Source organism: Hetaerina americana, unplaced genomic scaffold, assembly GCF_022747635.1.
Source record: "Hetaerina americana unplaced genomic scaffold, ioHetAmer1.1.p SCAF_1, whole genome shotgun sequence".
In the NCBI taxonomy this organism is placed as follows: domain Eukaryota; kingdom Metazoa; phylum Arthropoda; class Insecta; order Odonata; family Calopterygidae; genus Hetaerina; species Hetaerina americana.
This window is the reverse complement of record NW_027286069.1, coordinates 25817536-25830151: the sequence shown is the minus strand read 5'-3', so window position 1 is coordinate 25830151 and position 12616 is coordinate 25817536. Positions and strand designations below refer to the sequence as shown.

The following is a 12616-nucleotide window of genomic DNA, read 5'->3' as shown; positions in this document are numbered from 1 at the left end:
TATAGGATAGATGCATGGTAATATGGGGAGGGCATTTAGGGACTTAAAATCAAATAAGGTTATGTAAGGGGTACACAGGAGTAAGTCGGTAGATAACAAGTAGACAGCATTCATGTGGAACTACTCAAGGGTTTAGGAAAAGGGTGGAGGAATACTTTTTATGGACTAATTCATAGCATTTACAAGGGTGAAATTTGGTGCCGATGGGCTAATATGTCTCCTAAACTATTGCTCTCTCTCCACAGAACACTCCTCTCAACCATACTCTCCTACCTCACTCCTTTCCCTCAAGTGTATTCTTCCAGCTACACCTGCTATCATTTCATCAAGTTGATCTTGTACAGTGCCGACCTCTTCCTCCCTATGAGAGCTTGTTGGCATGTACCTACCACTTGGATCATCACTAGATTGACGACCAGATCTGCTTTTATTTCTCCTAATAGGAATTGTTATGGGTACCACCAGCACAGCTCCATGGGTCATTAGAACATAAAACCCCTTCCTCCACATCAAGGCCATAGTCAATGAGGAGGGTATTGTGTTATAGATCTAATGAAATTAGTGGGTGGCAAAATGTCAATATTTTTAAAGGATATCCACTCCAATTTAAATAAACTAGTACTTAATACGGGCTCGAGTAAATGCATGATATGACAATAAATTACATATGAATTAACTAATTCTATGCCTTTTCCTCTCTTTGAAGTGATAGCTAGAATAAAGGGCAACTTTAAGACACAGAGAGAATTTAAAAATGATATGCAGATTTATTTCTGAAAAATTGGCAAGCATGGTTACCATCAGTACAGATGAGAATTTAAAAATAATGTTTATGTAGAAATAAAACTCCAAAATTTATAAATTGATCATTAAAAAAGGCCATCCATCACTTCATACTGATAGCCACTAATGCCATTCTGAGAACTGAACTCCATAGGTCAAATAAATTTAAAATTAAACACATGTTTCCGTCAATTCACATATTTACACATTTTTATTAAAATACTTTCTTGGTATATTGAATATTATACTAGCAAATAAATATTAAATGTAGAATTCACAACACTCATTATCACATTTTTCCTTCCAAGATGTGATGTACATGTAACTATGAAAATATTGAGCACCAAATCCTTAGATTGTGTCAAATAAATAATGATAAAAATGAATGACACACAGCAGGAATATCAAACAAAATACAACAGAATTTCATAAAGTTGGCAAATTAGCATTGATGCGTAGAGTTGAATGTGGAATACAAATCATAAACACATACAGTTAACAACAGAACTTATGTACAAGTCACATAAACAGAAATACAGCAAAATGAACTTGACAAGACAGGTTTGCATACATCATAAAATGACTTAAATAGTAACTTTAGAACATAAGACAAGACAATGGGAATAATGGTAAACAAAGAAGTAATCAGCAAAATATCATGATATAAAAATGCAATGAATATCTTATAAACATACAGGTATATAGTGTACGGTAATAACAGCACATGGTAAGAGATTAAATATCACAATAATAAATTTCAAATAGCTGTTCCATAATAGCAGTGCCATTTTTAAAGTCATACACATTAATTTTCAAGAGAAAAAATGTTGAGCAAAGAGTTTCACCATTTCTCTTGTTAAAAGTGTGGAAGACAGACTTTGCTGGCGATGAGTTCTGAGATTACGGTAATCCAAAGTGATAAGATGAAAAGGATATACGATAATCCAACCTGAAAAAATTAGAATTTTTTATGGAAAAATATTTGGCCTCTGATTTAAAAAAAAATATGATTTAACAGTTCAATGAAATCTTTTAAAGAATAATTCAAAGTAAACTAATACAATATCGAGGAATGGCTCATGAAGTGAACTAATATCATACTCCAAGAGGTTATACGAAAGAGATGCCTCCATTCTTTGGGGATAAGACCAAAAATAGGAAAACAATAGACTTTCATAGCACAGAAACACCAAAAATCAATCAAACTACTGAATAGAACAAATCAAAGTAATCTCTACTTCCATGATTTCTCCTCAATATTAATCAGTTTTTGGGATATATTATTTAAATTGTAGGTGTCTAACTGGTTACTTGCAAAAAGAAAAACCTACCTTCAACCAAAATGATTATGAACTAAAACTTACAAAGGGTGTTAGAAAAGTCATAGTAAATATGTTGAAAAGTCATTGATGCTTTAATTCTTTTCATTTTCTCTCTGATATTTCCAAAACAACTTAATTGTAGAGTTGTGGCAACACAAAAATTGAGTAAAACATTAATTTGCGAGTAACCAAGAATATGCTTTATTATTTACATTAGCATCATGACTAAAGGGATTGAATCTTTAAATGTCCATTAAGTAAATGCACATCTTCAACAAAATGTCCTTCTTTACTAACCACAAATTTTATGACCGAAACATATGACCCAAATTTTTCATGATTTGAAATTTCTCTGTAAAGTCTTTGATCATAAATCATTATTCTACGAGGGCAATTCGGAAAGTAAGGTCTCCTATTTTTTTTCATGAAAAATAAAATTTATTCTCAACTCTGCGCACATCGTTGGAAAATGTTGTGACTATGTAGAAAAATAGCTAAATGCTCAACCTTTCCCACGATGTACGCAAAGTTGACAATAAATTTGATTTTTCATGGAAAAAAATAGGAGACCTTATTTTTCAAATCGCTCTCGTATTATATTTTTTTTAATTTCAGAGACATGAAAAAGTATTCACTCAAAAAGCAAGTAGAAATTTACATTTACTTTCAAAAAGCAGGTAGAAATTTACATTTACTTACAATGCTGTTGCTGTAATGTGAATATTGCATGAGAAAAATGTTTCATACTAATGCAGATTTCCACTCCATATTATTTGGTTTTTGGCAAGGATGAAAGAAGCTACTGAAAGAGTCGGGTCAGCCCACACAAACAGTGAAAATGTAATTCCAACTACTTGTGATTGTGCCCGCACCAAATGTTTAAATTGTTGAAACACAAGGGGGTTTTCACACATCAACTACCAAAAGTCAAGGGGTGAACAGTGAATGTAGTGTAGAGAAAGTTTTAAGTTCTACAGTTTGTCTGCCAGCCATATTTACGCTCAAATCTTGAAGGAGCTCACTTTTTCAACTTTTTTAGATTCAAAATAAGGAATGAAGTAAAGAGTACTCTTTTTTCAACAATGATTCTCCAGTAACTCACTAAAATGTCGGCAGTGGTATTTTTAATTATTGAATTTTCCACAGGAAATCTATAAAGATGGCTGGTTAGCCTGGAGATTCCAAAGAACAAATACTGTCACAATTACAATATTCTAACTCCAACATTTGGCCAGTCTAACTTCCAAATGTTCCAAGAGTTCATATTATCCATAGTTAAGCGATATCTTCAAAATGAGGGTTTGACTTAACAGTTCAACTTGGAGAGATAAATCTAAATGGAAGAGTTTCAATGAAAATGTCATAGAACTGATATAGTTGCTGTAAAGTAGTCAGTTCATTTGTAAAGAAATTTTTTAATTCATCCAATTAGAAACTTTGATCAAAGACAAGTGGAAAATGAAGGAAAAAATAATTCAGTAAATAAGAATTAACAGCATTTTATTTTAGAAATAAAAAAATAAACTATGCTCAATACAGAGTCTTTTCCTCAAAGGGTATTTAAGGAGGCTCATAGTTTGTCTTTTAAAACCTAATTTCTGAAAATTAATCAGTGACCTAATCATAATTCATCTTCTTTGTATACTGTGGTTCAATTCGAAGTAAAAGAAGGTCACTTCAGTAGGACTAATGGCCAAGCAAAAGAAATTTTCAACAACCAGATCTTCCCGAGAAACCACTGGCAGCAACAGGGAAAGGAACTATCCCCCTTCCATAACCTGGTACATCAATTTCACATGCCATAGAGGTTAATGTGTATTGGGTAAGCTCTCTCATCGCCTATTGAAAGAACCTTCAGGTTGATGCAACAATTTCAGTGTAAAAATCGTTCGCTTTGACTGGGATTTTACACTCTGAAATTGTTGCATTGTAATGCAAATTAGCGGATGACTGCATTAAAAGTTACTGTTGCGGCATATCCCGCAGTTTCTTGGAATTTGTCTTCCGGTTGATTATGTTTTATTGATGGTTGCACTGTTCACAAATTTGCTCTTAACAGTATTGTCCCTTATGAAACTGCTTATTAATATGATATAGTTTCACATACCACTGTTTTGTAAGTGTCAGTTCAAAAACCTACCTTAAATGGTAGAAGAACAATAATAACATTAATGCTTTTCCATTCAACACAATTTTAACAAAACCTTACACTGAATTCCTTGCCAAGCAGTTTTCAGGAATTTATTCCAATTCCAAAAGTGTAAAAAATAGAAATGTGACAAAAAAATTCGATTCGGTACAATGTCAGGTAGAGGACTACATATTTTAGTTGGAGAATAATTTCCTAAAATGCATAGATGATTAGGGACTTCCCATCTCCAATTGAACTCTGTGCCCTAAATAATGCTAAGGTAGGACATTATTAGATATTAAAAATGGGCTATTTTTAATAAAAGGGCAGACCATTGACCCTAACTCATTTACTGGAAGATACAATGATGCAGTCACTGGCTACATAAAATGACTTCCCTGCTCTTGTAAAATGCTTACTTTCCTAGCTTAGTGCTAATTCAATAAACTTATTATCAGAAAAATTAGATAAAAGGAATGAACTACGAAAAAATATAGGAAACATCCTATTCGACCATTATACATTCACCAAATCATTTCTAATCTTGAACATAATTAATAAGGAGCTCACCTCATGTGAATTAGGAAGTTGATATGGCAGGCCTCCTATTTCTTCAACGTGAAAACCCATGGGGAAAATTACAGCAGCCATGCAGAATAATACCACTGAAAATTAAATACAGTTTGTTATGAATTACTCATTAAACTGGTATGAATGTAACGTAAAAATGAGCAATTTGGTTTACAGGGTTATCTTTGGTCAATGTGAACTTACTAGCTGTAAATCCAACCCATCGCGCATAAGGAATGACATTGGGGTCCCAGTGTGCTGAGCCAAGTAGAATAATGGTGGTTGCAATGCAGATACATCCAAGAAAGATGCAAACCAATGTCAGCAACCACTCGGGTTGAAGATTAGGGCTGAAGCACACTTGAGGGCGATTGTATAACGTCATACAGGTCCACATAAGTCCTATTTGCGTTTCGCCTAAGTATAAATAAGCCAGTGAAAATAATTTCATGTAACAGATGCACAACAATATTAGTAATAAATAAAATTAAAATGGAATCACCTCCAACACCCGAGACGATCCAATCTGGAGTATAGACACTGATTATGGCAAATACATCCGCTACAAAGAACAAAAAACCAGCAGTAGCGGTTAATTTATCCATTATAAACAATCCTCGTGAAAATCCACAGAAGGATGCATTACTTCTGGAAGTTCATTGCAAGAATGTCTGAAAGTACTCGTCGAGGGGTATTAAGAAAACTATCACTTTCTCCGTGCTACGCACTGATCATCCTAAATCAGAATCGACACTTGAATTGACATAAATTACATGTAGCAAATTAGGTCTTCTTTCAAATTAGCCCCCTCCTGAACACACGAACACCACATTCATCGTAGAGGTGGGCACTCTTAAGAAAAATCTTGGCAGTATTTCATTTCAAAATATTTTGATAGTAGGTGATTTGACGTATGAACACATTATTGACACAACAGTAGTGAAGTGAATCATAAAGCCTTGGTATATCCTAATCAAAACGCACTCCAATATACTGCTTCCCAGAATAATTAATAAAAAAGGTATCCACAAATGAGAACTCATTAGATATCAAACGATACAGCTATGGTACAGTATTAAGTCACACAGGAGTGTCTAATAGAAACACACGATATGGTCGACTACGGTTTTTAAAGGTACCTGTTACACGTTCCAGTGCATACTAAAGAAACAATAATATTAATAGGAACAGGAGTCATCCCTGTCACACAAAATGATCAAAATTAGCGTTCATTTTGGCTTTTCCATCATGACGACCCTATTTTATTCTCTTAGCTCCAGCCCCTCAATAACTTCACATAATTTCTCATTTACTGACGAATACTGACAGGCTTGCGCCCCCTTAGCGCTTCCCTACGTCAGTTATCTTCAAAATAACAAATGATGTGATGCCGGCGAAAAATGTATTGGTTCAATGTTTGTTTTTGTAAGGCTAGAAATATCTCATGAGTAATAGGATTTAGTGGGGGTAACTCTTTTGGTGGAGTCGTCCGGTTTGCCTCGGTTGCTGAAGGTGTCGAAATCAAGTGAGTTCAGTCCTTTATAAATCTAGGTTAGTTCGTTAGTTACTAATATATTTGATATTTCTTCCAGTAGCTATAAAAGTGTATCACGGAGCAATGTTACCATTAATTTTCGTTTTGATTAAATTTATAGTTTTGCTATATTTACCTAATTAGTTGTATTTGGATATATCTTTTGGATTTATATCGTGTACGGGAAAATTTTTACTTTCGGTTGACCTTTTTTTTCATATTTATAGGTCTAACTAAATCCTATATGCCAGTAACGATAACTTAAAAGAACAGTCACTATACAGGAAATAAATCTGTTTTCGTGAGAATTTCTGTGATGGTGTCAGTAGGTTTTATTTCAGTAGCTTTATACGTTTGAAAATAAATTACCTCCCGAAAATGTTACCATTATACCGCGGTTGAGGAACAAAAGCAAAGAACTGCATCTTGGCTAGGTATTCACCGTGATCTGGAAGTAGAGTTTTATTTACTTTTGCCAAATCGGCGAGGTTCCAATTTAAACGCCTAGGTATAGTCTATATTTAGGTTTCAGTTTGAGGGATTAGTATTCAAACTGCCTGATGTAATTTAATGTCTGCACTGTTGACTGATTTAGGTAACTTGAATCAATGGCTGCTGAAAGGTCCAGCCCTGGGACAATATATTCTCCTTTACCACAATCAATGAGTGATGTTGATTCTACTTATGATGAAGAGGAAGAAGAGGAATTAAATAGCGTTGCCCTGGGCAATGAAGGTGGAAATCACCCTCAGAAAACGCCAAATATCCATGGGGGGAAGTCCATCACCGAAGGAAAAAATGGTAAATGAATCGATAAACCCTTAAGTAGTTAAACGAAGTACACCAATTTTCTAGATCGACTTTTGCATTACATATCTTGATAGAAAGGTATTTTTGTGTAGTGCAGTCATTGTGAGTTGTTTGGCATTGCCGAGGGAAGTTTTCTAATTTTAATTACGGAATAATAATATTTTACTGTAATTAATTTTTTCAGAAGGAATTTATTCATTAAAAATATATTAATGTAATGGTATGCTCTATTTGAAATAGAATGTAAGAAGTTGGGTAATCTTTTCTCTCCATTCCAGTTTGCCACCTAAGATCTGCATTTATGAACGAAAAGAAAACCATGTTCGCAAATTTCATATTTGCACACTGCTTGTTCAGTCATAATAAGCACGTTGATGAGTGAGCACTGTCTCTAGTCAATGGTATCTCTTTCAGCATGTTAGCATTATATTTAGAAGGTAGTCTGTAATAATGTATTATTTAATCCATGCAGGAATATATTGTCGATCTGGACTTAAGCCTTGGGGAAAATCTACGAATAAAAAACGCAAGCACCTAATATTTCAGACAAACGACTAAAGTGTAGGGGGTGTTCAGTTTTATTTGTATTTTTCTGTTCACATTTGATATCATGTGATATCATCTGTAAAAAATGTTTTTTCAGTCAGAATTTTATTTTACCCTCATAAATATTGGATACACAGGTCGTGAGTAAGCAGCCCATTTAAGTAGTGGAGGAAAGCATGAATATATGATAATATCAAATTAAAATATAGTGTAACAGATGGGTATTTAAAATTTGAAACAGACAGACATGAGCACTTTGCCATTATTTGGGAAACTACTGAAAGTGATTACACAACCCTACTAAAAATTTAAACTGCCCTTTTTCTAGGGCTTAAGTCTATATATAATTTTAATTCTGTATAAAAAAATAACATTGGCAACTATTCTCTTAACTCTGCCTATCATCATCATTACACCAGAGGCAGGAATGACTTCCATTATGGGAATATAAGAACTAAAGCATTGAAATTAGGACCCAATGAAATGGGCATCAGATTATATTACAAACTACCCAATAGTATCAAGGATATAAAGGGAACTGCTGCATTCAAGCATAAATTTAAAAGATATCTACAGCGCAATGTGTTTTATTCGGTTGACGAATATCTCAACAATAGTCCCAACCAGTAAGTTCATACTTTTAGTTTCTAGCAATGGTCATGGTCCGATTCATATTGGTGATCAATGATTTTTCTGAATTTGATATCGCATGTGGATGTTACAGCTAATGTTCATGGGTTTGTACCAAAAATTTATGTAACTATGAGCATCATTCCTTTTATGTATCTTAATTGAGCCTGTGTCTTCGCTCCTCTTTGACGTGCCTTATATCATGTACATACACCACCCACCAGGTATTTTTGTGTTGTGATCCCTGGGCAAATAAAAAGTAACAATAATAATATATCTAATTAAGTAGGAAACCTACTAACCAAAATGTCAGTCCCTGAGATCTTCCACTTTTTTCATATTTTTTAAATTTAAATCTTAGTTCTATGGATATGTGGCCAATTGACACATATTCTAGGTTGAAGTTCATAATCAGTAAAATGATAGATGCATCTGACCAGAAGATGCCTCATTAAGGTGGAGCCATTTGCTTTATTCTAATAAAATCTGCGGGAAAGTCTATCACTTCTTTGCATATGCATCAGATCCATGAATGTATGCCTGATATTACTGAGGATGTTTTATTCTTGGGATGTCATTTCTGACTAAAAGGTAAAGCAGTCACAGTTAACGACATAACATTACATCTCATGACATGTCACAGAACTGCCATGCAACTAAATATTTAGTTTCTCGATACTATGTTTTTATATGTAGAATGTTCCTGGACCTGAATTTAACATGGTGAATAAAACTTTCCAGGCAGTCATGGAACAAATGTTGAGCACCTTAATTAAATGTTATGTTTCTAGTGGGGATGCTTGGAAAATGAGATTAAGACATGACCATTATGGAATGTTTATGTAAAACATTAAATTTCTCTATTTGAGCCGAAAAGGTTTCGTTCTAAATGTTTGCATTACTACCTATTTTTTTGTGTTTTAAAAGAAGCCAAGTTTAGTTTTTATTGAATCATCGCAAAGGAAGTATAAGGTTTCATTTCTTTGATGGCATGGGAAAGATTTGGATCATCTGTTACAATGGGAGGTGAAATTCAGCTTCCTTGCCAAAATGTTTACTTTGACCTTGTATTTTTACTTGACGCTATGCTTTTAGAATGTTCCAGAACATACATTTAACATACTTTCCAGGGCCATAATTCATGGAACGTATAGAACAAAATGTGTCGTAAAGATGAAATTTATTTGCCAAATTATGACATTTGGAAGTCAGGTTGAAAAAAAGTATTATGTATTCAAGACGTGTTATTCATTGAGCATCCACAGCATTAAGCAAAGGTCTCATTTTTTAAGAAATCAAAATACATCGCAGTTGATTGATTGCTGTTAGAGCATTTTAGTGCAAGAGAATGATTACTATGCAAGGGAAATACATTTAGAGCTATTCATTAAAAAAGTACAGTGTTTTAAAAATGAATTAAGTAACATTTTCTAAATATATAGAAGGGAAAAATGGTGTACCATAAAAAAATATTACATGAATGTTCATGTTTCTAGATTTTCAGACATGCTACTCAATGATTAATTGACAATTACGGTGTCATTATAAACACTTTTGTTTCCCTATTAAATTATGATCCCCCTGCCGATAATGCAATCAGATTTCTGATGATTTACTTTGAAAAGGGTCAGCCCACTCACTATTAAGAAATGTCTTATGCTAAGAATACTGAAAATTGCCAATTTGGTATATGTGAAACTAAACCTTGGTTAATATTTGAGATATTAAATTTTGATAACTTTGATTATTCTTCCATGATATTTTACCATGAATGTTATATTTTTGGAAAAAAGATTTTAATGGTATCAACTGCAAAGACCATACTTTTCAAAATGACTGGAATTGGTTCAGTTCAATAACAATGTAATTGTTGGTATTCATGTTTTGTAATTAGTTTGCTGGAGGATCAGCACTCTGAATGAACATAAATGCATATTGAAAACAGAATCAGAATGGAAATCCACTAATGTTATCCCTATTCTTAAAACTGGAATTAAAAATGAAATATCTAACTATCGCCCCCTCTCTTTACTACCTATTCTTTTTATTCTGTTTGCGAGAGGATTATTCTCAACAGACTTTATTATTTTACTTCCCCTTTTCTATCTAGCAACCAACATGGTTTCCGTCCGGGCAGGTCATGCTTGACCAATTTAGCACTTTTTCAACACCACGCTGTTAGTGCGATAACAAGTAAGACTCAATTAGATGCCATCTTCTTGGATTTCTCAAAAGCCTTCGACTCCCTCAATCATAACCTCCTCATTAATAAAGTCAGTCAGCGTTTTAACGTTCATGGAAACTTTCTCAAATTACTGACCAGCTTTCTTTCGAATAGAAATCAGCGAGTAATACTATCTGGCGCCTCCTTGGTCCTCTGTGACATCTGGAGTTCCTCAAGGTAGTATTCTCGGACCATATCTTTTTAATCTGTACATTGATGACTTAGCTTCCCTAGTCCCGACCTCCCTAGCCCACACGTTACTATATGCCGACGACTGCAAAATTTTTAAGGAAATTAATTCCCCCACGGATTGCTACCACCTTCAGGAGGCTTTAAATAAAATTTCAGAATGGTGCAGCACATGGATGCTAAATTTAAACTCAAATAAATGCAATACTCTAGTTCTCTCCCTAAAAAAATCTCCTCTTACCTTTAACTATACAATTAATTCAGTTCCTCTGAATCGTGTTGCTTCTGTCAAGGATCTTGGTGTATTAACTGATCGCAAACTAAATTTCTCAGGTCATATCAAAGCAGTTAAATGCAAAGCCATGTCTCTTCTAGGTCTACTTTACCGCTACACAGAAATAAAAGATGTACAATCTCTAACCGCATATTTCTCAACCATTATCTTACCATTAATTACCTACTGCTCCCCTATATGGTCAATGTCTGCCCTATCTAACCTTAATACCCTTAACACGATAACTAATTTTTTCAGTAAAATTGTCAAGTACAGAGTCCCCCATCTTCGGGACTCGCCCACTGAATCACTTCTTTCCTCGCTCTCGATTTGTAATCTCTCCTCTCTACGTCTAAAATCCGATTTAAAACTCATGCATAACACCCTTAACTCCATTAACGACTGTCCTGAACTAATTTCCCTTATCAATTTCAGAGTTCCCCCCCGAGTTACCCGCGATCACTCTTTATTCCACCAACCCGTTCCCAGATTGTCCCTCACCAAACGGTCCCTTTTCTTCCGTCTCCCCGCTTTACTGAATTCCCTTCCCGAAAGTATTGACCCCCTCTCACTCCCAGCCAACACATTTATAAACCTTTCTCTGACACATCTCTCACACCTCCCTCAATAGTATAGTCTTGTTGATGTTTGTATGTTTGTGTCCTTATATGTTCCTGTTATATGTGTCACTGTAAATTGGCAATCCTGCTGTATGTGCACAATTTTTACTAAATAAATAAATAAAATAAATAAAAATAGAAGGTTTAAGTGTATGCATACTCTGTTTTAATCCTGGCATTGCTTATGTCATTAATTATCTTTATTATGCCATCACAAATGTTTGATTGACTATTTTGATTTCTATTAGAGGTAGGTTTGAAGAGTTCCCAAAGAAATTTAAACCCCGAAGAAAAAGGTCACTTATCAATTTTTCCAGAAGACTTTCTTTTGCCATTCCTTGTCCTAAGAAGGTTAGGAATTCCTCTGCTGGCCAAGGATGTTTAATTTTCAAATCTAAGTTTGTTTTTAAGCGGACCTAATTTTTTATTAATTTCTCAATAATTAAACTTAACATTTGTTGGGTGGGGCATTTTTTTCTGGATTGTTTGTTTTACACGAATCATTTCACTTACTTTTATTTGTTTTTCGATCATTATGTTAGCTCACCATCATGGGATGGAGAAGCAGAACGGTCGCCAGCCATTGCAACCAGCTAGCAGACCTGTTAGATCTACGGTGGCATCTCCCAAAACAATTGAAGTAGAAGATACTCATAAGGAAGTTTCCCCAAAAGTCCTGCACAATAAGCTTCGCATCGCAGCTTCAACAGGGGACATAACCATTGTGAAGGAGACAATCGAAAAGAAGATGGTAGCTGTTGATCAAGTTCTTCAAAATGGATGGTCAGCTGCGATGTTTGCTGCTGCCGCAGGACAGCATGAAGCTTTGGAGTTTCTCTTAGCAAAAGGGGCCAACCCAAACTTTCACAAAGAAAATTTCACTGCCCTAATGGCTGCTTGTGCCTCGTCCTCAGCCAAATCGGAGGTATTGCTGGCCAAATGTGTCAGCACACTCCTCTACCATGGTGCTAACAAGAATGTCG

General features: G+C 34.6%; 2 protein-coding genes across 5 annotated transcripts in view; one reads left to right on the top strand and one right to left on the bottom strand.

Moving 5' to 3' along the window:
* Positions 1–883: 883 nt before the first annotated feature.
* LOC139689408 (uncharacterized protein C16orf52 homolog A) lies at positions 884–6105 on the bottom strand. Its single transcript, XM_071586513.1, has 4 exons — positions 5309–6105; positions 5011–5223; positions 4807–4901; positions 884–1732 (listed from the first exon to the last, which is right to left on the bottom strand). The coding sequence occupies exons 1-4, from the start codon at positions 5409–5411 to the stop codon at positions 1640–1642; spliced, it is 504 nt and encodes a 167-aa protein (XP_071442614.1). The 5' UTR covers positions 5412–6105; the 3' UTR covers positions 884–1639.
* Positions 6106–6204: 99 nt separating this feature from the next.
* Positions 6205–12616, top strand: part of LOC139689387 (uncharacterized) — a 33195-nt gene continuing 26783 nt past the window's right edge. For 3 of the 4 annotated variants that reach the window (XM_071586493.1, XM_071586478.1, XM_071586487.1), the window contains exons 1-2: positions 6205–6331; positions 6936–7141. In XM_071586493.1, coding sequence (XP_071442594.1) covers positions 6949–7141 — 193 coding nt within the window. In that variant the 5' untranslated portion in view covers positions 6205–6331; positions 6936–6948. Of the gene's footprint in view, positions 6332–6671; positions 6849–6935; positions 7142–12616 lie in introns of those variants that run through there. The other variant, XM_071586501.1, reaches the window with a different exon arrangement.

Coding starts and splice junctions, on each gene's coding strand:
- LOC139689408 (XM_071586513.1), bottom strand. CDS start 5,411: ATGGATAAATTAACCGCTACTGCTGGTTTTTTGTTCTTTGTAGCGGAT. Junction 5,224..5,308: donor GATCGTCTCGGGTGTTGGAG/GTGATTCCATTT, acceptor ATTTATACTTAG/GCGAAACGCAAATAGGACTT. Junction 1,733..4,806: donor AACTTCCTAATTCACATGAG/GTGAGCTCCTTA, acceptor TAATTTTTTCAG/GTTGGATTATCGTATATCCT.